The sequence below is a fragment of the Phyllobates terribilis genome, unplaced genomic scaffold, assembly GCF_046119375.1.
Source record: "Phyllobates terribilis strain yellow unplaced genomic scaffold, ASM4611937v1 Scaffold_4__5_contigs__length_816908805, whole genome shotgun sequence".
Classification (NCBI taxonomy): domain Eukaryota; kingdom Metazoa; phylum Chordata; class Amphibia; order Anura; family Dendrobatidae; genus Phyllobates; species Phyllobates terribilis.
The window spans coordinates 147,757,959-147,783,257 of NW_027362764.1; the positions used below are offsets into that span (position 1 = coordinate 147,757,959).

Genomic DNA, 25,299 nt, shown 5'->3' on the forward strand with positions numbered 1-25,299 from the left:
AAGTGTGGGATCAGTTGTCTCCGGGCACTCGGCATGGTGGGAGAAAGGAGGATCAGGGTGAGGAATATGCGGTCCAGACTCCGGCTACTGAGATTTAACCATGTGGAAGATAGGGTGGTGGTGGGAAAGTGGCTGGAAGCATTATCTGCTATCCACCCCACAACATTTTGCCACTGCTCTGGGTTCAATAGTGATGTACTGTGGTCCCCTAATAATTGGGATAGGAAGGTCGAGCGACAAGATGTGGGTGTTGTGGCACAATTTCAGCTTGCCCACAGCCACATCGTCGGCCTCTGCATGCACTATCACCATCTCGTCCACTTCCCCGTCCTTTGCTACGCACCTTGCCCTTTTTAAATGGAGGACAATATTTTCCACGTTCACGAGAAATGACTGATTTTGGAACACAGTTATATGTGATACATCTGACAGAGAACTACAGTTTTAAATAGCAGGCCCGTAATTTATTAATACTCCTTTTCACAGACACCTGGTATGAATAGCTTGACCGACACACTGCAAAGAAATGAAAATGGAACAAATGGCTGATTTTGGAACACTCTTATAGCTGATATGTCTGACAGAGAACTACGGTTTTAAATAGCAGGCCTGTAATTTATTAATACTCCTTTTCACAGACACCTGGTATGAATAGCTTGACTGACACACTGAAAGAAATGAAAATGGAAGAAATGGCTGATTTTGGAACACTCTTATAGGAGATATGTCAGACAGAGAACCATGGCTTTAAATAGCAGGCCTGTAATTTACTAATACTATTCTTCACAGACACCTAGTGTGAATAGCTTGACCGACACACTGCAACGAAATGAAAATGGAAGAAATGGCTGTTTTTGGAACACTCTTATAGGTGATATGTCAGGCAGAGAACCATGGTTTTAAATAGCAGGCCTGTAATTTACTAATATTATTCTCCACAGAGACCAAGTGTGAATAGCTTGACCGACACACTGCAACGAAATGAAAATGGAAGAAATGGCTGTTTTTGGAACACTCTTATGGGTGATATGTCGGGCAGAGAACCATGGTTTTAAATAGCAGGCCTGTAAATTACTAATATTATTCTCCACAGAGACCAAGTGTAAATAGCTTGACCCACACACTGAAACAAAATCGAAAAGGAGGCCAATATTTTGCACGTTCAGTTTAAATTTCTGGATTTTTATCGCTGAAATATGGAACAGATATGGTTGTATTCTGCAGTGCTAACAAGCAAATGGAGCAGAAAAATGGTGTACTCTGGATTGCTTTTTAAGCAAATAACCAGGATTAAGAAAAAAAAAATTGCCCTGGCCCCTGATATCTGGGTCTATGTCTACAGATATCTGTAATTATTACAACAGCAGCAGACAGGATGTTCAATGGACCCTCTTGTGCTATATGCACTGCAGTCTGCCACATATACTGTCTGCCTAACTCCTGTCTAGCACTGGTTATAAGCAGCTGGATTAGTCCTCAGAAGGACTGTTAGTTCAGATGGAGATATATATATGTTGTGGAATACCTATACTAAGAGGTCGTTCAATGGACCCTCTTGCACTATATGCACTGCAGTCTGCCACATACCCAATCGGATTCAGGTCTGGGGAACGGGCGGGCCAGTCCATAGCTTCAATGCCTTCATCTTGCAGGAACTGCTGACACACTCCAGCCATATGAGTTATGGCATTGTCCTGCATTAGGAGGAACCCAGGGCCAACCACACCAGCATATGGTCTCACAAGAGGTCTGAGGATCTCATCACGGTACCTAATGGCAGTCAGGCTACCTCTGGCGAGCACATGGAGGGCTGTGCGGCTACCCCACACCATTACTGACCCACTGCCAAACCAGTCATGCTGAAGGATGTTGCAGGCAGCAGATCGCTCTCACGGCATCTCCAGACTCTGTCGCGTCTGTCACATGTGCTCAGTGTGAACCTGCTTTCATCTATGAAGACCACAGGGTGCCAGTGGCAACGTTGCCAATCCTGGTGTTCTGTGGCAAATGCCAAGCGTCCTGCCAGGTGTTGGGCTGAGAGCACAACCCCCATCTGTGGACGTTGGGCAGGCACATGCACATTTGTCGCCTGCTGGAGGTCATTTTACAGGGCTCTGGCAGTGCTCCTCCTGTTCCTCCTTGCACAAAGGCGGAGGTAGCGGTCCTGCTTCTGAGTTGTTGCCCTCCTACGGCCCCCTCCATGTCTCCTGGTGTACTGGTCTGTCTCCTGGTAGCGCCTCCAGCCTCTGAACACTACGCTGAAATACACAGCAAACATTATTGCCACAGCTTGCATTGATGTGCCATCCTGGATGAGCTGTACTACTGGAGCAACTTCTGTGGGTTGTAGAGTCCGTCTCATGTTACCATGAGTGTGAAAGCACAACCAACATTCAAAAGTGACCAAAACATCAGCCAGAAAGCATTGGTACTGAGATGTGGTCTGTGGTCCCCACCTGCAGAACCACTACTTTATTGAGTGTGTCTTGATAATTGCCAATAATTTCCATATATTATCTCTTCCATTTGCACAACAGCATGTGAAATTGATTGTCAATCAGTGTTGCTTCCTAAGTGGACAGTTTGATTTCACAGAAGATTGATTTACTTAGAGTTATATTCTGTTGTTTAAGTGTTCCCTTTATTTTTTCGAGCAGTGTATACAGTATATGTATACTAGCTATTGAGCCCGTTCTTCGACCAGGTGGCGAGCATTTTTATTGGTATATAGTCTCCTATCCTGGTATTTGTGCTGCCCCATCTTGCTATGTGTGCTGCCCCCATCCTGGTATTTGTGCTGCCACCATCCTGGTATTTGTGCTGCCCCCATCTTGGTATTTGTGCTGCCCTCATCCCTATCCTGGTATGCATGGCACCCCTCACCCCCAGTCTTGGTATGCATGGTACCCCTCACCACTAATCCTGGTATGCATGGCACCCCTCACCACTAATCCTGGTATGCATGGCACCCCTCACTCCCAATCCTGCATGCATGGCACCCCTCACACCCAATCCTGAATGCATGGCACCCCTCACCCCCAATCCTGGTATGCATGGCACCCCTCATCCCCAATCCTGGTATTCATGGCACCCCTCATCCCAATCCTGGCATGCATGGCCCCCTCAGCCTTATCCTGGTATGCATGGCTCCCTCATCCCCAATCCTGGTATGCATGGCACTCCTCATCCCTATCCTGGTATGCATGGCACCCCTCACCCCCAATCCTGGTATGCATGGCACCCCTCACCACTAATCCTGGCATGCATGGCCCCCTCAGCCTTATCCTGGTATGCATGGCTCCCTCATCCCCAATCCTGGTATGCATGGCACTCCTCATCCCTATCCTGGTATGCATGGCACCCCTCACCCCCAATCCTGGTATGCATGGCACCCCTCACCACTAATCCTGGTATGCATGGCACCCCTCACCACTAATCCTGGTATGCATGGCACCCCTCACTCCCAATCCTGCATGCATGGCACCCCTCACCCCCAATCCTGTATGCATGGCACCCCTCACCCCAATCCTGGAATGCATGGCACCCCTCATCCCCAATCCTGGTATGCATGGCACCCCTCATCCCAATCCTGGCATACATGGCCCCTCAGCCTTATCCTGGCATGAATGGTCCCTTCAGCCTTAACCTGGTATGCATGGCTCCCTCATCCACTATCTTGGTATACATGTCACTCCTCATCCATATCCTGGTATGCATGGCACCCCTCACCCCCAATCCTGGTATGCATGGCACCCCTCAACACTAATCCAGGTATGCATGGCACCCCTAACCACTAATTATGGTATGCATGGCACCCCTCACTCCCAATCCTGCATGCATGGCACCCCTCACCCCCAATCCTGTATGCATGGTACCCCTCACCCCCAATACTGGTATGCATGGCACCCCTCATCCCAATACTGGCATGCATGGCTCCCTCAGCCTTATCCTGATATGCATGGCTCCCTCATCCCCAATCCAGGTATGCATGGCACTCCTCATCCCTCATCCTGGTATACATGGTACCCATCATCCCTCATCCTGGTATGCATGGTACCCCTCATCATTATCCTGGTATACATGGCACCCCTCATCCCTCATCCTGGTATGCAGGGCCCCTCATCCGAATCCTGGTATGCATGGCCCCCCTCATTCCTATCCTGGTATGCATGGCACCCCTCATCCCTAATCCTGGTATGCATAGCACCCCTCATCCCCAATCCTGGAATATATGGCACCCCTCATCTCCAATCCTGGTATGCATGGTACCCCTCATTGCCAATTCTGGTATGCATTGCACCCCTCATCCCTAATCCTGGTATGCTAGGCACCTTTCATCCCCAATCCTGGATCGTGGTATGCATGGCACTCCTCATCCCCAATCCTTGTTTGAATGGCACCACTCATCACCAATCCTGGTATGCATGGCACCCCCCATCCCCAATCCTGGTATGCATGGCACCCCCCATCCCCAATCCTGGTATGCATGGCATCCCTTATTTCAAATTTGGTATACATGGCACCCCTCATACCAATCCTGGTTTGCATGGCACCCCATCTCCCATCCTGGTATGCATGGCCCCCTCATCCCAAATTTGATATACATGGCACCCCTCATCCCAATCCTGGTATGTATGGCACCCCCCATCCCAATCCTGGTATGTATGGCACCCCACATCCCCAATCCTGGTTTGCATGGCACCCCTTATTTCAAATCTGGTATCCATGGCACCCCTCATACCAATCCTGGTTTGCATGGCACCCCATCTCTCATCCTGGCATGTATGGCCCCCTCATCCCAAAATTGCTATACATGGCACCACTTATCCCAATCCTGGTATGTATGACACCCCCATCCCAATCCTGGTATGCATGGCACCCCTCACCACTAATCCTGGTATGCATGACACCCCTCACCACTAATCATGGTATGCATGGCACCCCTCACTCCCAATCCTGCATGCATGGCACCCCTCACCCTCAATTCTGAATGCATGGCACCCCTCACCCCCAATCCTTGTATGCATATCACCCCTCATCCCAATACTGGCATGCATGGCTCCCTCAGCCTTATCCTGATATGCATGTCTCCCTCATCCCCAATCGTGGTATGCATGGCACTCCTCATCCCTATCCTGGTATGCATGGCACCCCTCACCCCCAATCCTGGTATGCATGGCACCCCTCACCACTAATCTTGGTATGCATGGCACCCCTCACCACTAATCTTGGTATGTATGGCACCCCTCACTCCCAATCCTGCATGCATGGCACCCCTCACCCCCAATCCTGGAATGCATGGCACCCCTCATCCCCAATCCTGGTATACATGGCACCCCTCATCCCAATCCTGGCATGCATGGCCCCTCAGCCTTATCCTGGCATGAATGGCCCCCTCAGCCTTAACCTGGTATGCATGGCCCCCTCATCCCCTATCTTGGTATACATGGCACTCCTTATCCCTATCCTGGTATGCATGGCACCCCTCACACCCAATCCTGGTATGCATGGCACCCCTCACCACTAATCCAGGTATGCATGGCACCCCTCACCACTAATCATGGTATGTATGGCACCCCTCACTCCCAATCCTGCATGCATGGCACCCCTCACCCCCAATCCTGTATGCATGGCACCCCTCACGCCCAATCCTGGTATGCATGGCACCCCTCATCCCAATACTTGCATGCATGGCTCCTTCAGCCTTATCCTGATATGCATGGCTCCCTCATCCCCAATCCTGGTATGCATGGCACTCCTCATCCCTATCCTGGTATGCACGGTACCCCTCATCCTGGTATAAATTGGTACCAATCATCCCTCATCCTGGTATGCATGGTACCCCTCTTCATTATCCTGGTATACATGGTACCCCTCATCCCCAATCCTGGTATGCAGGGCCTCTCATCCGAATCCTGGTATGCATGGCCCCCCTCATCCCTATCCTGGTATGCATGGCATCCCTCATCCCCAATCCTGGGATGCATGGCACCCCTCATCCCCAATCCTGGAATATATGGCACCCCTCATCTCCAATCCTGGTATGCATGGTACCCCTCATTGCCAATTCTGGTATGCATGGCACCCCTCATCCCTAATCCTGGTATGCAAGGCACCTTTCATCCCCAATTCTGGATCCTGGTATGCATGGCACTCCTCATCTCCAATCCTTGTATGCATGGCACCCCTCATCCCCAATCCTGGTATGCATGGCACCCCCCATCCCCAATCCTGGTATGCATGGCACACCCCATCCCCAATCCTGATATGCATGGCACCCCTTATTTCAAATCTGGTATTCATGGCACCCCTCATACCAATCCTGGTTTGCATGTCACCCCATCTCTCATCCTGGTATGCATGGCCCCCTCATCCCAAATTTGATATACATGGCACTCCTGATCCCAATCCTGGTATGTATGACACCCCCCATCCCAATCCTGGTATGGATGGCACCCCCCATCCCCATCCTGGTATGCATGGCACCCCTTATTTCAAATCTGGTTTACATGGCACCCCTCATACCAATCCTGGTTTGCATGACACCCCATCTCTCATCCTGGTATGCATGGCCCCCTCATCCCAAATTTAATATACATTTCACCCCTCATCCCAATCCTGTTATGCATGGCACTCCTCATCCCTATCCTGCTATGTATGGTATGCCATATCCTGGTATGCATGGCACCCCATCCCTCATCCTGGTGTGCATGGTACCCCGCATCCCTATTCTTGTATGTATGGTACCCCACATCCTGGTATACATGGTACCCCTCATCCCAATTCTGGTATGTATGGCCTCCTCATCCCTCAATCCTGGTATGCATGGCACTCCATCTCTCATCCTGGTATGCATGGCACCCCAACCCTCATCCTGGTATACGTGGCACCCCTTATCCCAATTCTGGTATGTATGGCATCAATCATCCCCAATCCTGGTATGCATGGCACCCAATCCCTCATCCTTGTATGCATGGCTCCCTCATCCCTCAATCCTGGTATGCATGGCACCCAATCCCTCATCCTGGTATGCATTGTTCCCTCATCCTCAATGCTGGTATGCATGGCACTCCTCATCCCCAATGCTGGTATGCATGGCACTCCTCATTAGAGATGAGCGTTGTTCTACTCGAACTGTTCGCCAATCTCAAATTCGAGCTGTTTTGGGCGGTGTTCGAGCCGTTCGGCGAACACGAACGATTTGAGAAAAATTCGGCTGTTCGAGGTTATGTTCGATAACTGTTCGTGCACCAAAATCATAACTGGATTTTTTCTCAGTAATGATGAAAATTAATGTTAATACGCAGTTTGAGTGTACAGCGGGGTGAGGGGAGGGGCAGGGGATGGATCTCTGCAGGAATAATGAAGATCTCCATTTTTTTTCTCTTTCCCGCATTTACAGTGGGGAGGTGCAATCTGTCAGCCTATCAGCAGCGGACACACGGAGCGAAGTGCTTTTTTCACACAAGCAAGGGCATGTGTCATTGGCAGTGTATGTCACATGTCCTTGCCCTATAAGACCAAGCCATTTTCCCCGTCGCCACCATTTTCTCACTGCTGCAGCTGCGTGTTAGACGGCACCGCTGTTGCTGTGTGCGCTATACCTTGTTAATTTCAAGCCAATTTTCGCACAAATCTACAGATAGCTTGGGAGTAGGGAATAGTTGTGATTGCAGTCCTTTTAAGGACTAGGTTACAGCATTTCCTACGACTTTTATCAGGCAGGTCTGTGCTCTTAAATAGATAGATTGTGGGAGCAAAGACTAATTGTAATTGCAGTCCTTTTCAGGACTAGGTTACATCAGTTCCTATCAGTTTTTGCCAGGCAGGTCTGTGCCAGTGCTGTGCAAGTTTTTTTCACAGCATTTGGCTGAATCTAGCAAAGCTAATCCTTTTTGGCCTATTGCAGAGTGTGTTAGTCAGTGGAGTAGCCTATCTGTGTTGCAAGATATACCACCTGTGTATAGAATACCAATTTTTTTACTGTACATAGTGAAGTAAAATCTTTTGGGCATAGCATCATTCTATTAGTCCATCTATACTGACCTCCATCAGGTTGCAGACTGAATATAATTTTTTCTGCATCTAGCTCTGAAAAAATATTTGGCCTTCTAGCAGTGTGTGGGACTTTCTCTATTAGTCCATCTATACTGACCTCCATCAGGTTGCAAACTGAATATATTTTTTTTCTGCATCTACCTCTGAAAAAATATTGGGCTTCTAGCTGTGTGTGGGACTTGTTCTATTAATCCATCTATACAGACCTCCATCAGGTTGCAAACTGAATATAATTTTTTTCTGCATCTACCTCTGAAAAAATATTTGGGCTTCTAGCTGTGTGTGGGACTTGTTCTATTAGTCCATCTATACTGACCTCCATCAGGTTGCAAATTAAAAATAATTTTTATCTGCATCTACCTCTGAAAAAATATTTGGGCTTCTAGCTGTGTGTGGGACTTGTTCTATTAGTCCATCTATACTGACCTCCATCAGGTTGCAAACTGAATATAATTTTTTTCTGCATCTAGCTCTGAAAAAATATTTGGCCTTCTAGCAGTGTGTGAGACTTTCTCTATTAGTCCATCTATACTGACCTCCATCAGGTTGCAAATTAAAAATAATGTTTTGTCTGCATCTAGCTCTGAAAAAATATTTGGCCTTCTAGCAGTTTGTGGGACTTTCTCTATTCGTCCATCTATACTGACCTCCATCAGGTTGCAAACTGAATATATTTTTTTTCTGCATCTACCTCTGAAAAAATATTGGGCTTCTAGCTGTGTGTGGGACTTGTTCTATTAATCCATCTATACAGACCTCCATCAGGTTGCAAACTGAATATAATTTTTTTCTGCATCTACCTCTGAAAAAATATTTGGGCTTCTAGCTGTGTGTGGGACTTGTTCTATTAGTCCATCTTTACTGACCTCTATCAGGTTACAAACTGAAAATAATTTTTTGTCTGCATCTAGCTCTGAAAAAATATTTGGCCTTCTAGCAGTTTGTGGGACTTTCTCTATTCGTCCATCTATACTGACCTCCATCAGGTTGCAAACTGAATATATTTTTTTTCTGCATCTACCTCTGAAAAAATATTGGGCTTCTAGCTGTGTGTGGGACTTGTTCTATTAGTCCATCTATACTGACCTCCATCAGGTTGCAAACTGAATATAATTTTTTTCTGCATCTAGCTCTGAAAAAATATTTGGCCTTCTAGCAGTGTGTGAGACTTTCTCTATTAGTCCATCTATACTGACCTCCATCAGGTTGCAAATTAAAAATAATGTTTTGTCTGCATCTAGCTCTGAAAAAATATTTGGCCTTCTAGCAGTTTGTGGGACTTTCTCTATTCGTCCATCTATACTGACCTCCATCAGGTTGCAAACTGAATATATTTTTTTTCTGCATCTACCTCTGAAAAAATATTGGGCTTCTAGCTGTGTGTGGGACTTGTTCTATTAATCCATCTATACAGACCTCCATCAGGTTGCAAACTGAATATAATTTTTTTCTGCATCTACCTCTGAAAAAATATTTGGGCTTCTAGCTGTGTGTGGGACTTGTTCTATTAGTCCATCTTTACTGACCTCTATCAGGTTACAAACTGAAAATAATTTTTTGTCTGCATCTAGCTCTGAAAAAATATTTGGCCTTCTAGCAGTGTGTGGGACTTTCTCTATTAGTCCATCTATACTGACCTCCATCAGGTTGCAAATTAAAAATTATTTTTATCTGCATCTACCTCTGAAAAAATATTTGGGCTTCTAGTTGTGTGTGGGACTTGTTCTATTAGTCCATCTATACTGACCTCCATCAGGTTGCAAACTGAATATAATTTTTTTCTGCATCTAGCTCTGAAAAAATATTTGGCCTTCTAGCAGTGTGTGGGACTTTCTCTATTAGTCCATCTATACTGACCTCCATCAGGTTGCAAATGAAAAATAATTTTTATCTGCATCCAGCTCTGAAAAATATTTGGCCTTCTAGCAGTGTGTGGGACTTTCTCTATTAGTCCATCTATACTGACCTCCATCAGGTTGCAAATTAAAAATAACTTTTTGTCTGCATCTAGCTCTGAAAAAATATTTGGCCTTCTAGCAGTGTGTGGGACTTTCTCTATTAGTCCATCTATACTGACCTCCATCAGGTTGCAAACTGAATATATTTTTTTTCTGCATCTACCTCTGAAAAAATATTGGGCTTCTAGCTGTGTGTGGGACTTGTTCTATTAATCCATCTATACAGACCTCCATCAGGTTGCAAACTGAATATAATTTTTTTCTGCATCTACCTCTGAAAAAATATTTGGGCTTCTAGCTGTGTGTGGGACTTGTTCTATTAGTCCATCTATACTGACCTCCATCAGGTTGCAAACTGAAAATAATTTTTTGTCTGCATCTAGCTCTGAAAAAATATTTGGCCTTCTAGCAGTGTGTGGGACTTTCTCTATTTGTCCATCTATACTGACCTCCATCAGGTTGCAAATTAAAAATAATTTTTATCTGCATCTACCTCTGAAAAAATATTTGGCCTTCTAGCAGTGTGTGGGACTTTCTCTATTAGTCCATCTATACTGACCTCCATCAGGTTGCAAACTGAAAATAATTTTTTGTCTGCATCTAGCTCTGAAAAAATATTTGGCCTTCTAGCAGTGTGTGGGACTTTCTCTATTAGTCCATCTATACTGACCTCCATCAGGTTGCAAACTGAATATATTTTTTTTCTGCATCTACCTCTGAAAAAATATTTGGGCTTCTAGCTGTGTGTGGGACTTTCTCTATTAGTCCATCTATACTGACCTCCATCAGGTTGCAAATTGAATATAATTTTTTTCTGCATCTAACCCAGCCAATAGTTTTGGCCTAATACCACAGGTTGGCCACTCAGCTCTGCTCGGTTCCCATCCATTGTTTTTTTGTGCAAACAACTCCAGAGTTGTGAATTAGTTAACCACCAAAATGAGTGGAAAAAGGCCTGCTGCTGGTGGAAAGGGGAATAGGCGTGTTGGGAAGGGGAAAAAAGGTTGTGTCCGTGGGGTAGGTGTTAAAGCAACAGTAACATCTGCAGAAGAAAGACCATCTTCCAGCCAAACTAAAATGTCTACTTCTTTTAGCAGACAATGTGATAAGATCCCTTTCTTACGGACACGCCAATTGCTACAAATTCCAGATGAGGCACAAAAACAGCAGGTGCTTCAACGGATATCAAGTGCTCCTTTAAGTGGGCTCTCCTCCACATCAACTTCAACATCACAAATACTCCAGTCCTCAAAGGTGTCACCCCAATCGCACTTGCTTCCTCACAGCTCCCAAATCTCCAGCTGCCCGTCTGAGTATGAGGTAGAACAGATGGTTGAGTCTGCAGAGCTGTTTACTCATACTATAGCCTGGGAATCAGAGGTCGACTCCAGCGCTTCTGTGAATCCAGACGAGGAAATGATCTGCACTGATGCCCAGAATCTTTATGAATCGGATCCAGGACCAGACGCAGAAGGTTCTGACCATAATGTAGACCCTCATTCCCAAACTGTAACTCCTGTTGGTGGAGACAATGAGGAAGACGATGATGAGACTCAAATACCTGATTGGAGCGACAACTTTAGTTTTTTGTCAGGGCAGGAACAGGTTGGCTCTGAGGACGACGGGTGTGATAACGCACAGGGTGATGATGATGAGGTTGGAGATCCCACTTACTGTCAACCCACAGTCAGCCAAGAGATGAGGTCAGCAGAGGAGGTGGAGGAAGATGCTAGTGACGACGAGGTCAGGTTGCGCCTTCCTGGACAGAGACGTAGTACTGGAAGCACGTCAACAACTGCATCCTCAAACACAACTCTGCCTCTCACCACAAGTCGTGGTGGCTCTTCAGGTCGCATGGGTGCTAAGCCTTGCATAGCCTGGGCATTTTTTCAGATCGATAAAGATGACCCAACTCGTGTTATCTGTAACATTTGTCAGCAAAAGCTGAGTAGAGGCCAAAAAATACATAGTTTGAGTACTTCATGCATGAACCGGCACATGGACATGAAGCATAAGTTGCAGTGGGAAGCTCAGTGTGCTACAATGCGGCCTAGCCGGCCGGGCCAACCACCGTCTGCCATATCTTGTGCATCCGCGGCCTCTTCATCCTCTGTGACTGGGGGGACAGCAGTCACACCTGTTTTGGGGCGCAGACCTGCCACCTCTTTACCCGCAACAGCCAGCGTGATTGGCAGGTCATCATTTTCTTTGGAGGTGGTAACACCAGCTGGTGTTGAGCGCTGTCCGACATCGATAGCACCACCTTTGGATCAAGGCAACCTAACATGTCCGCCTGCATCTTCCTCACAGACTGGCAGTTTGCCGGGGACACCCTTATCAACCCCGTCTAAGCACAATAGCCAGCCCTCGGTCCCTCAGATGTGGACAAGTAAAAGACCATTTCCTCCTAGCCATGAGAAAGCTAAGAGGTTGAATTTCACCATCTGCAAGCTCTTGGCTACAGAAATGCTGCCTTTCCGCCTGGTGGACACAGAGGATTTTCGAGACCTTATGTCCGTCGCAGTGCCCCAGTACCAGATGCCCAGTCGGCACTACTTCTCAAAGAAAGGTGTGCCTGCGCTCCACGAGCATGTCGCACACAACATCACCGCTTCTTTGAGAAACTCTGTGTGTGACAGGGTGCATTTCACCACAGACACTTGGACGAGTAGGCATGGACAGGGGCGTTACATGTCGCTGACTGGGCACTGGGTAACTATGGTGACAGCAGGACAAGGGGCTGCTGTCCAAGTCTTGCCGTCCCCACGAGTTGTGCGTCAATCCTCTTTATGTCAAAGTTCCTCCACTGCTTCTGCCTCCTCAACCTCCTCTCGGTCTTCCACCTGCACCCAAAGCCTGTCTGGTCATGCCACAAGCTTTCTAACTGCGCAGAAAGGATCCTGCACACCTCCTTACTATGCTGGCAGTAGGGCTCAACGTCATCAGGCGGTTTTTACTTTGAAATGTCTGGGAAATGTGAGTCACACAGCTGAGGAGTTGTGGTCAGCTCTGGAGAACCAATTTCATGAATGGTTGTCTCCACTGGACCTGAAACCAGGGAAGGCCGTGTGCGACAATGCTGCAAACCTGGGTGCGGCCCTTCGCCGGGGCAATGTCACACACGTGCCTTGTATGGCTCACGTGTTGAACCTGGTTGTCCAGCAATTTTTAGCCCACTATCCCAGACTAGATGGCCTTCTGCAGAGGGCACGGTCGCTGTGTGCTCACTTCCGCCATTCGCATCCCGCAGCTCAGCGACTTACATCTCTACAGAAGTCGTTGGGCCTGCCACTTAACCGGCTAAAATGCGATGTGCCTACCCGGTGGAATTCAACTCTGCACATGTTGCAGCGACTGTGGCAGCACCGACAAGCCCTGGTGCAATACGTTCTGACGTATAGCCTGGGCCAACGAGATCCGGAGGTGGGGCAAATCACGCTGGAGGAGTGGTCTCAGATCAGGGACCTATGCACCCTTCTGCACAGTTTTGAAATTGCGACGAAGATGTTTAGTGCTGACGATGCCATTATCAGCATAACTATTCTGGTGATTTACATGTTGGAGCACATGTTAAACAGAATTCGGAGTCCGGTGGTGGCACAAGAGGAGGTGGAGGAAGTAGAGGAGGAGGAGTTGTATGCGGAAGGGCTAACATCTGCAAGGTCCAGACGGTCGGCAGCACCAAGGCAGCAGGCCTGTGAGGGTGGGGGAGATGGTTTTACCAGGGCGCATGGTAGCAGCCAAACTAGTGAGGAAGGTGCAGGAGCCCAGGAAGAAGTGGAGGACGAACTGATGGAAGACTCATCAGATGAGGGAGACCTTGATCACATTTCTGTTGTGCGAGGTTGGGGGGAGAGGACAGAGGAAGGAAGCATGATTGTTACCTCTCCACCAACACAACAGGGACTTGGTGCTCCTGGATGCGCAACACACATGAGTGCCTTCTTGCTGCACTACCTGCAACATGACCCTCGAATTGTGAGAATTAGAAATAATTCTGACTACTGGGTTGCCACACTGTTAGATCCCCGGTACAAAAGTAAATTTGCATAAATTATTCCTGCCATAGAAAGGGATGCACGCATGCAGGAGTATCAGCAGAGACTGTTGCAGAATCTTACATGTGCTTTTCCACAAAACACCAGTGGTGCATGTAGTGAACCTCACAGTTCCAACTTGCCAACCGTGGGACCGTCAAGTGTTCAGCACTCAAACCGTAACAGAACCACAGCAACTGCTGGTAACATCAATTTTGCGGAATCATTTCACCACTTTTTTAGCCCATCCTTTGCAAGGCCACAGGAGACAAGAAGTCTGACACATAGTCAACGCCTAGAGACGATGGTACAGGAGTATCTCCAAGTAAACATTGAAGCCATGACTGTGTCACTGGACCCTTGCTCTTTTTGGGCTTCCAATCTGGATAAATGGCCGGAGCTAGCCACTTACGCCTTGGAGATCTTGTCATGCCCCGCAGCCAGCGTTCTGTCTGAACGTGTGTTCAGCGCTGCTGGTGGTGTGCTGACAGATAAGCGCACGCGGCTCTCCACTGATAATGTAGACAGACTCACGTTCATAAAGATGAACAAATCATGGATCCGAAACGACTTTTCTACCCCTGTGTCATCCTGGGGAGAGTAAAAGCTTGATGATTGGTTAAAATCACCCTACCAACCGTTTTAAGCTTTCAAATTACTAATCGTGTTTATCTGTATCTTGACTGGAAAATAATTTGGGCTTTGTAGCAGTGTGCAGCACTGATCCTATTAGCCCATCTATACTAAGCTCCACCAGATTTAAAATTAATAATAATTTGTAGCTGCATCTAGCCCGGAAAATAATTTTGGGGCTCCGAGATGCGCAAGACACATAAGTGCCTTCTTGCTGCACTACCTGCAACATGACCCTCATATTGTCAGAATTCGAAGTAATCATGACTACTGGGTTGCCACACTCTTAGATCCCCCAAACTTTTCGATCAACCTTTTCATTTTAATAAAGACCAAAAAAATGGTCATTTTTGAAATTATAAGCATTAGCGGTTATTAGAAACTGAAATCAAACAGTTTTCAACTCAAAACTTTATTCTAGGTGATGTTACATTTTCACATAGGACCCCTTGTTCGAAAGGAGCTTCTGAACTCTCTCGTCCATTGAATTTGTCAGGTTTTGGATGGTTTCTGCTTCAATTGTTTTGCATGAGGACAGAATACCCTCCCAGAGCTGTTGCTTAGATGTGAACTGCCTCCCGCCATCATAGACACTCCTTTTGATGATGCTCCAGAGGTTCTGAATGGGGTAGAGGTCAGGGGAGCATGGGGGTCACACCATAAGTTTGTCCCCTTTTATGCCCATATCAGCCAGAGATGCAGATGTTTTATGTGCAGCATGAGATGGTGCATTATCATGCAAAAAAATGATCTTGCTGTGAAATACATGGTTCTTCTTCTTGAACCATGGCAGGAAGTGCTGTTTGAGAAAATCCACATACATTATGGAGTTCATCTTTAGCGCCTTCAGGGATCCTAAAGGGGCCGACAATCTCTCTCCCCATGATTCCAGCCCAAAACATTACTCCACCTCCTCCTTGTTGGCGCTGTAGCCGTGTTTGCGTGGGGTGTCCATCAACCAGCCATCCTCCACTCCATCCATCTGGACCATCGAGCGCTGCACGGCACTCATCCGTGAACAAAACAGTTTTGAAATCAGTCTTCATGTAATGTTTGGCCCACTGGAGCCGTTTCAGTTTGTGTGAAGTGGATAGAGGAGGTCGACAGGATGGCATATGCACAGCTGCAAACCTCTGAAGGACCCTGCATCTTGTTGTTCAGGGGACGTTGGAGGCACCAGCAGCTTCAAAACTTGTCTGCTGCTATGACAAGGCTTTTTTGCCACTGCTCTTTTAACCTGACGTAATTGCCTGTAGGAAAGAGTCCTCAATTTGCACTTATCAGCATGCACACGTGTGTACTGTGAATCAGCTACATACTTCTTGATTGCCAAGACACTTCATCCTGATCATCGCACAATGTTGATTGTAGTCATGCCTTGACCTAAACACTCCACAATTTGTTGCTTCTCAGCAGCCGACACATCCTTTTTCTTTCCCATTTTGGCAGAAAATGTAGGCTGCTTAATAATGTGAGACAGCCTTCTTAAGTAGTCTTGCCTTTCATTGGACACACCTGCCAAACTAATTAGCACAGGTGTCTGCAATTGCTTACAGTGATATAAAGAGCCCTGACACACATCACCATCAATGAGTTTAACTGACAAATAAACAAATTCTTCCCTTATCACTCCTAAACACTTTTTGCATAATAATTTGGAACACAGTGTACATGTGCTTTTCCACAAAACACCAGTCGTTCACGTAGTGAATCTTACAGTTCTAACTTGCCAACCGTGTTCTGTATGGAGTTGTTCAATAAAGGGCCCAAAATTAAGATAACATAGATGGGAGAGGTCTCTATGAATAGGAATTCCAAAGTATTTGATACCCTGTGAGGGCCAGGCAAAGGGAAAGTTGGACTGGATGGAATCCTATATGGATTTGGGGAGGGAGACATCGAGGGCCTCAGACTTCGCTGCATTGATTTTAAAATTTGACCATGTAACAAAGTGATCTATTTCAGCCATAACAGCATGGATGGATATATGTGATTGAGTGATATATACTAGTACATCATCAGCAAATAGAGAGCACTTGTACTCGGTGCCTCCCACCTCAATCCACCTAATATTGGGGTTATGGCGAATTGATGAGAGCAGGTGCTCCGTCACTAGGATGTATAAGAGAGGGGACAGAGGACATCCCTGCCTTGTCCCATTGGTGATTGTGAAAGGTGATGAAAATGTTCTGATGCACCCCCTGGGCCTTGGGACACCCGGAGCCGGACCCTTTTTGGTGGATGCTGGTGGTTGTAGTCTTCGTGGCGGCGACCCGGTTCCGTGGCTCAGGGTGGTCAAACCAGTGGCGGAACTATTTATGTGGTTTTGATGTTTAAATGTCCGACTACGCCACCCGTGGATTGCGGTCAGAGTGAACCGCCGCTGCAGGGCAGACCGCTGAGGCTGGTGTTGAGGGTGCAGCAGAGCGTAGCATAACTCCCCACGGGAGGAGTATAGCCTCAGGGCAGTGTATGCGGAGGATGGGGGTGATGGTGCAGGGCAGCAGCAGTAACGTCAGTGATGCAGTCCAGGGCCTTTACTCACAGTTCTTATTATCCAGACCACGTCTGCAGGTAACGGCTGCCCACGTCGTACTGTGCTCACCAGGTGAGGGGCTCAGACAACTCCCAGATAACTTTGGAGCGCTTCACAGGACCCCCTTTGTGTGTCCTTTGTCTGGCCTTTCTTACCAACCCTTCTGTCCGGCTGCCTCGGACCTCCTCTTGGTAAACTTGGTGCAAGTTTCCCTGACCCTATGTGCTGCCCTCCTAGCGGGTGTAGCGAGGGGCTACGCCACATAAAATGTCACAGCCTCCGGTTTCTAGCTGAGGGTCGTTTCCTGCCTCCACTAGTTTCGGGGACCGGTCTCCCCCTTTGGCCTGACCCCTCCATGCAGGTGGATTCGGGCGTGCGGTGGCGACTCGCCCGTCCGCACCCCTGGGATCCCTTCGTTCCTCGTTCCTGGAGCCTTCTCCACTCCTCTTCCTTCCTTCTCCCTCTTCCAGGCCTGGGCCTCTGTTACTAGGCCCGCCTCCGGAGCAGAGCTCATGCAGAGCCCCTGCTCCCTGCCACTTCTGCTCAGACGTCTCTGCACTGAACTAAGATGGTGCCCACCTTTTATACTCCCTTCTCAATGCACCCAGGAACTGCTTCCTCCCTGCTCCTGCACTACAGGGTTCCCCTTCCTCAGTGTTCCCTCCCCCCACTCCAGCCTGGGACAGGGACTGTCGTGCCCATCTCAGGGGCATATTGGTCGCCCTGCCCCACGGCAATGTGGTGTAATGCATGCAGGTGTCGGGTCCTGATCCACACTCCATCCTTACCTGAGAGTGAGATATCACCCCTCTGGGTGAGGTGCAATACCTCTGTAGCAACCGAGCCCTCAGGGTGCTACAGTTCCATTTATCTAGGTGACGTATTGCGATACAGGGCCGTGATTTTGGCTATAAAGGGTCCCCTAGACCCCTACCCCAAGCTTTTTAAGAGAATCATATATGGCGTGCCAGGAGACTCTATGGAATGCTTTCTCAGCATCCAACGAGAGTATCTAATTACAAATTTTTAACTGCATCTAGCCCAGGAAATACTTTGTGCCTAGTAGCAGTGTCTGCTAGTCAGCGGATTATCCCGGCTGTTAAGCAAGCTACACCACCTGTAGTTTGGACACTTAATTTTTTCAAAGGAAATGCTTCGGGACCACGGGATACTCAGTGAAGAGCATCAGGAGGCACCCCAAGGCATAGGGGCTGGGACTGGCAGTAGGATGCCTTGCGGTGGACAGCCGAGCTCGATCCTTATAAAAGCTTTTTAACTGCAGCAGCTTTAGTGGACGCTACTGGAGCTGGAATTACGCGGCTGCTGGCATGAGACTTGCCCTCCAATAGATCCTTGTAAATGGATTTAAAGTGTATTCATTCAAATTAGAGAGACAATTTAAATTAAAAGCTTAGAGCTGCCTCCACCACAGGGGGGCTCGCTCGACCCACCAGCGGACAGGCACCAGTATTGGGAGAGGGGGGCTGGCCGTCAGGGTTCACCGCGGCTCTGGCACAAACCCGGCGACACGGAGCTGGCAAGGGCAGGAGCGGACTGAACGTGTCGGCTTCTCACTTTTTGGATTTTAGAAGGGCATGACATGCCTATATCTGTGTCTCCCCCTCCTCTTACTCCTCCACCTCTTTTCTTTTCTTATGACTATATGTACTTGTCACTTTTCCATGTGTTAGTTGTGTCTTCTGAGCAGTTTGTCAGCTTTTGGACACCTTTGAAGGTGTTTTCTATGTGTTTCTATGTGTTTTTGTTTGCCTGCCATTGGTTTTAACGGTGTTCGAAGGTGTTCGACGAACAGTTCGACGAACAGTTCGGCGAACACACGGGTGTTCGACGAACCGAACCGAACTCGAACACTACGGGGGTGGCTCAACACTACTCCTCATCCCTATCCTGCTATGTATGGTATGCCATATCCTGGTATGCATGGCACCCCATCCCTCATCCTGGTATGCATGGTAGCCCGCATCCTTATTCTTGTATGTATGGTACCCCACATCCTGGTATACATGGCACCCCTCATCCCAATTCTAGTATGTATGGCCTCCTCATCCCTCAATCCTGGTATGCATGGCACTCCATCTCTCATCCTGGTATGCATGGCACCCCAACCCTCATCCTGGTATACGTGGCACCCCTCATCCCAATTCTGGTATGTATGGCATCAATCATCCCCAATCCTGGTATGCATGGCACCCAATCCCTCATCCTGGTATGCATGGCTCCCTCATCCCCCAATCCTGGTATGCATGGCACCCAATCCCTCATCCTGGTATGCATTGTTCCCTCATCCTCAATGCTGGTATGCATGGCACCCCTCATCCCCATTGCTGGTATGCATGGTCCCCTCACCCCCAATCCTGGTATGCATGGTCCCCTCACCACCCAATCCTGGTATGCATTGCAATCCTCATCCCCCAATCCTGGTATGCATGGCACCATATATTCCTATTTTGGAATGCATGGTACCCCTCATCCCTATTCTGGTATGAATGGTACCCCATCCCTCATCCTGGTATGCATGGTATTCCACATTCCTATCATCGTATGCATGGTACCCCTCATCCCTATTCTGGTATGCATGTTACCCCTCATCCCCAATGCTGGTATGCATGGCACCCCTCATCCCCAATGCTGGTAAGATGGGACCCCACATCCCCTAATCCGGGTATGTATGGCACCCCTCACCCCCCTATCCTGCTATACTTGGTCCCCTCACCCCCAATCCTGGTATGCATGGTACCCCTCACCCCAATCCTGGTATGCATGGTACCCCTTATCCCCAAAACCTGGTATGCATGGTCCCCTCACACCCAATCCTGGTATGCATGGTACCCCTCATCCCCCAATCCTGGTATGCATGGCACCCCCTCACCCCCCAATCCTGGTATGCATGGCACCCCTCATCCCCAATCCTGGTATGGATGGTCCCCTAGTCCCCTAATCCTGGTATGCATGGTACCCCTTAATCCTGGTATGCATGGTACCCCTCATCCCCCAATTCTGGTATGCATGGTACCCCTCACTCCCAATCCTGGTATGCATGGTACCCCTCACCCCCAGTTCTGATATGCATGGTACCCCTCATCCCCCAATCCTGGTATGAATGGTCTCCTCACCCCCAATCCTGGTATGCATGGTCCCCTCACCCCCAATCCTGGTATGCATGGTCCCCTCACCCCAATCCTGGTATGCATGGCACCCCTCACCCCCCAAATCCTGGTATGCATGGTACCCCTCATCACCCAATCCTGGTATGCATGGTCCCCTCACTCCCAATCCTGGTTTGCATGGCACCCCTCACCCCCCAATCCTGGAATGCATGGCACCCCTCATCCCTAATCCTGGCATGCATGGTACCCCAAACCCCTCAATCCTGGTATGTATGGTACCCATGATCCCCCAATCCTGGTATGCATGGTCCCCTCATCCCCTAATCCTGGTATGCATGGCACCCCTCACCCCCCAATCCTGGTATGTATGGTACCCCTCATTCCCCAATTCTGTTATGTGTGGCCCCCTCATCTCCCAATCCTGGTATGCATGGCACCCCTCATCCCCAATCCTGGTATGTGTGGCCCCCTCATCCCTTTCACGCTGCACACATACAAAAAAAACAAAACACTTATGCTCACCTTTTTTCCCTGTGCTCCAGCGCTGCTGTGTCCTGTTCTGCCGGAGGCTGGGGGAGGAGTGCCCATACCATGCTGTCGGGTGCCATTTTGCTGAAGACACACTGCAAATGTGCATGCACCAATTCCGACGCATTCACTCTGCCCCTGGTCTCTGGCCAGAAGAGAGGCGTCGCGGCAACGCTCCTACCGGTCTGGTAAGTATGTAAGTATTGCACCAGAGATCGCGGTAAGTGTTCAGTGTCCACGCATAATGAGATCTCCGGCGCCATATACACTCCTCTTATCTGTAATGGCTCCATGCGTTCTGTCTGGAGCCAGACTGCGCAGGCGTGTCACACTTGCACAGTCTATAGAGGCTTCAGACAGAAGGATGCTTGTAGCGTTATATTATAGATGTTATGGAATACATATACTAACTATAAACAAGCAAATCTCTCCGTGACGCAACAGCACCTCTCCCTACTCTACCCAATTCCGGGGTAGACAGTGACGAACATTGCGGCGCCAGGTCTTATATAGAACCAAAGAAGCTCGTACGAAACGCGCTTTAAGGGAGACATTTCTATGTGGCTGACCATTTCTTCCTTACCTGGTAAATATGTTTATAAAAGTAGTCATGAGGATTTGTGTGCTTTGATGGTGCTTCCTGGACATGGATGTATTATGTTGTTATAATGTTTCTAGATTGCGTCACTGTCTAATGCCCATGCTGCACCATCGGTGCAACAATTAACAGGATGGTAATAGTGCATAAAAGTCTGTGGTGAAAAACTGATCTATGTGTAATTTATTTAAATAAATATTTGGTGCCTGTTTTGTATAATCATTTTCGCTAGGTGGCGACACTTTAGTATTTTCCCAGCACTATGCACTTAAGAGATAGATATATCTTGTATCCTGTGTGTGAATAAAGACATAATATTTATTGGTCATGCCACTTGATGCCCATTATTGCAATATTTCATGCGTTTTTAATTGTTTGTGTTGTTTTTAATTATGTATGAAATAAAGAATTGTTAAATTTTATAAAGGAACCTCTGTTTGTTTATATTGGTGTTCTTGGTGAATTAAGGAGGTTATTATAGATTTGGCCTATTTATTGGTATCTTCCAGGTCTTATATAGACCTGATGATGCTGTGCGGTCAGCCAATCACTGTAATGGCCACAACCAACATGGCTACAGCATTACAGTGCGTGGCAGGCAATCCCTGCATGTTCATTGGCTCTCTAAAGAGTTCCCACCTGAGTAACCCGGAAATACTCGACGATCGCCGAGCTTGTCAAGCACAGTGATGCTCCGGCGAGTACCGAGCAGTGGCGAGCACATTTGCGCATCACTAGTTATATGCTTTACAACCAAAAATTACAGCTAAAAAAATTTTTTAAATTGCATTGTCCTTTCCAGATAAATCATTTTTATCTATTGGACATATTTTTTTTCAACAGGAGCTGAGCTAGAAGCAGCTATCAGACTTTCATTTATTTTGCACACTTTGCCTCCCTCCATAAGGTCTTAAGGGAATTTGTCACCCTCCAGGGTGATATCACACCTCTACTATGGGCATACAGGTGATAGAAAAGTAAATCTATACTTACCTGTATGGCCCATAGCAGAGGTTTGATTGCAGAGAAATCTGGTTTTATAAAGTCTGTTTTCCAGAGGCTTAACGTCCTGAGGACGCCAAGCAAACCCCTCCTATCTGCTTACTATTCCCCTAAATCGCCGCCTCTGTGCTAAATTACCATATTCCCTTCTCCTCTACATGTCACAGGGCCCTGTGACAGGCCCTGTCACGTGCCCTGCTCTGCCTACTATCCCACGCATGTGCGAAGTGCCGCTCCCTTGGAGCGCGCTTTGTTTCCCCCAGGCCGCATTTGGCTGCGTACTGCGCCACAGCCTTGTATTGCGCAAGAGACGATGAGTCACTGAGATTTCCGCTCCGCTGGCAGTACGCAGCCAAACGGGGCTGAAGGGAAACAAAGCGCGCGCCAAGGGAGCGGTACTTTGCGCATGCGCGGGGGGGGCAGAGCAGGGCACGTCACAGAGCCTGTCACAGGACGCTGTGACGTGCAGAGGAGTGGGAAATATGGGAATTTAGCACAGAGGCGATTATTTAGGGGAATAGTAAGCAGATAGGAGGGGTTTGCTTGGCGTCCCCAGGAAGCCAAGCCTCTGGAAAACAGACTTTATAAAAACACATTTCTCTGCAATTAAACCTCTACTATGGGCCCTACAGGTAAGTATAGATTTACTTTTCTATCACCTGTATGCCCATAGTAGATATCTGATATCACCCGGGGAGGGGTAACAGATTCCCTTTAAAAGACATTAGGCATTATTTTAATGGTTGATTTCCTCTGTAACTGGGGCTACCATATTAACCCAAGTTACAGGGGAAATAAAGTCCTAATGCCTGCATAGAAGAGCTGACTGTTTTCATTGGGAGCCATAAGATCCTGTGCCCTCCCTACACCCAGCAATCACATGATTACTGAGTCCAGAGGAAGAAGCATTCTCAGTGCTTTCTAATTTGTATACATAAGCACTGGTTGAATCTTATATATACATCGATTAAAAATGCAAACATGGTAATAAACCATGTTTGCCTTCCATATAGGAAGTCTGGCTGTTTTTGACAACCGACTCCCTGCCCCATAGAGCTTCATGATCTCATGCAAGCTGCTTGCTCTGCATGGACATGCTAGAAATTCAGTGTAGAATAAAGTGCAGACTGCCAAAATTTTTATAGTCTATGGAGGGTAGTCCAGAAGTTGTCAAAATTAAATTAGTGGAAAACCCTTTTCATAAACCTGATGAAACTGGTGTACTTGCTTTGTAAAATTCCATCAAAATAGCTGTAAAATTAAAATGAGCATTTTATGAATCAGGGTAAAGCTGGACTCACCTTAATATTAAGCTGAAAAATCTTTAAATAGGTATACAGCTCCACTTGACATGGGCTTTCAAGGTAAGTATACCAGTACCAGCGTCATAGGAGTCTAAGAGATCTATTAAATAATGTATGGTTTGTATTCTAAAATCTGGTGAAAGACTCTTGCTTTCATACTTACCCCTGTAATCTGAGAAGCATTCATTGAAAGTCTTGTGAGAAGGACTCCCACAGAATTTTTATGTTCATCAAAATAGGCCATATCCTATTAGTAAGATGAGAAAAGAATAGTATATTATTAGATGCTCTTGAATATGATCTAAGTTATTTTCTGAGTTTTAAGGATGCAGGAGCTCTCTGTAAAAACAAAAAGGTCCCACAAAGATCAGGGAGTTTAGAAGTGGTGAATCTTTAGCAGAAGTAAGTGAATCTTTGCTGGTTGATGCTCCTACTGGATTTTTAGATTAAAAGATTGTTACGATTACTGAAATTTAAATAGCAGATGATAAATAGGAGTCCAACCCATGGAACCCCAGCCAATGTAGAACGGGGCTCTGGCATGCACTGTTGGAATGAAGTGCTGACAGCACATCCTTTGGATAAGTGATGATGGAAAATTCAGATGATGGGAATTTCAGAGCGATAGATTGGGCTCCCAGTGGTTACCTTTCGATAGGATTATAAATTTCAATGATAAGAAGTAATCTGTCAGCAGGATTTCACAACGCAAACTATTTATATGCAGATGTAACTCTTTTAAAGAAAATGCCAGCAATACCTTTACATAGCCAGTCCATCCCTCCATTACTCGGAAATTAGCATTTGAATTAATATGAATTGCAATGAATATGAATTTATATTGACTGACGGCTCCTTTGTCTGCAGTCGTGCAGTAAAGAGGTTTTCAATCAAGCAGGAGGTGGGGACACTTGGCGGGTTATAGAGCTAGCGTGACAGAGGCTTCAAATCTACAAAAAACATTACAGCACCACTTACATATCAATCCAAATGCTGATTCCTCAGTAACAGACGAATGGACTGGCCATGTAAAGGCATTGCTGGAATTGTTTGGAAATAGCTACATGCACATATAAGTAGTTTGCTGGATAAAATCTTGCTGGCAAATTCCCTTAAAGGGGTTGTCCACTACTAGGACAAACCCTTCTTGAAATAAATGTTCGGCCATGATAAATCAGTATATAAACCTATAAAGAAATCACTCGAAAGTGAAATCAGTCCCAAAATTAATAAAGAGCCAAAAAACAAAACATTCCCAGGTCTATGTCACACACTAGTGATACATCATTATAATGTTACGTTGGAGACTAGCAGGAATCGAAACAAACTGTGGAGACAGTTTTATACAAAGGTAATAAATTTTATTCAGAATAATATCAATATTTAACATGAAAACAGATCATCTAAAAAATTTGGAATAGAGAAAGATACTGCTGTGGCACTATAGAGAAAGGGATAGAATGGCTATCACACTAAGAGAATCATAGAGACACATTGGGTCCCATTCAGTGGGAACG

At 47.1% G+C, this 25,299-nt stretch overlaps 1 protein-coding gene across 4 annotated transcripts in view; it reads right to left on the minus strand.

Annotated features, from left to right (window-relative positions):
• LOC141265130 (ATP-dependent translocase ABCB1-like) overlaps positions 1 to 25,299 on the minus strand; it is a 1,603,396-nt gene that overhangs the window by 525,569 nt on the left and 1,052,528 nt on the right. For all 4 annotated transcript variants that reach the window (XM_073677832.1, XM_073677833.1, XM_073677831.1 and 1 more), the window contains one exon: positions 23,946 to 24,029. In XM_073677832.1, coding sequence (XP_073533933.1) covers positions 23,946 to 24,029 — 84 coding nt within the window. The remainder of the gene's footprint in view (positions 1 to 23,945; positions 24,030 to 25,299) is intronic.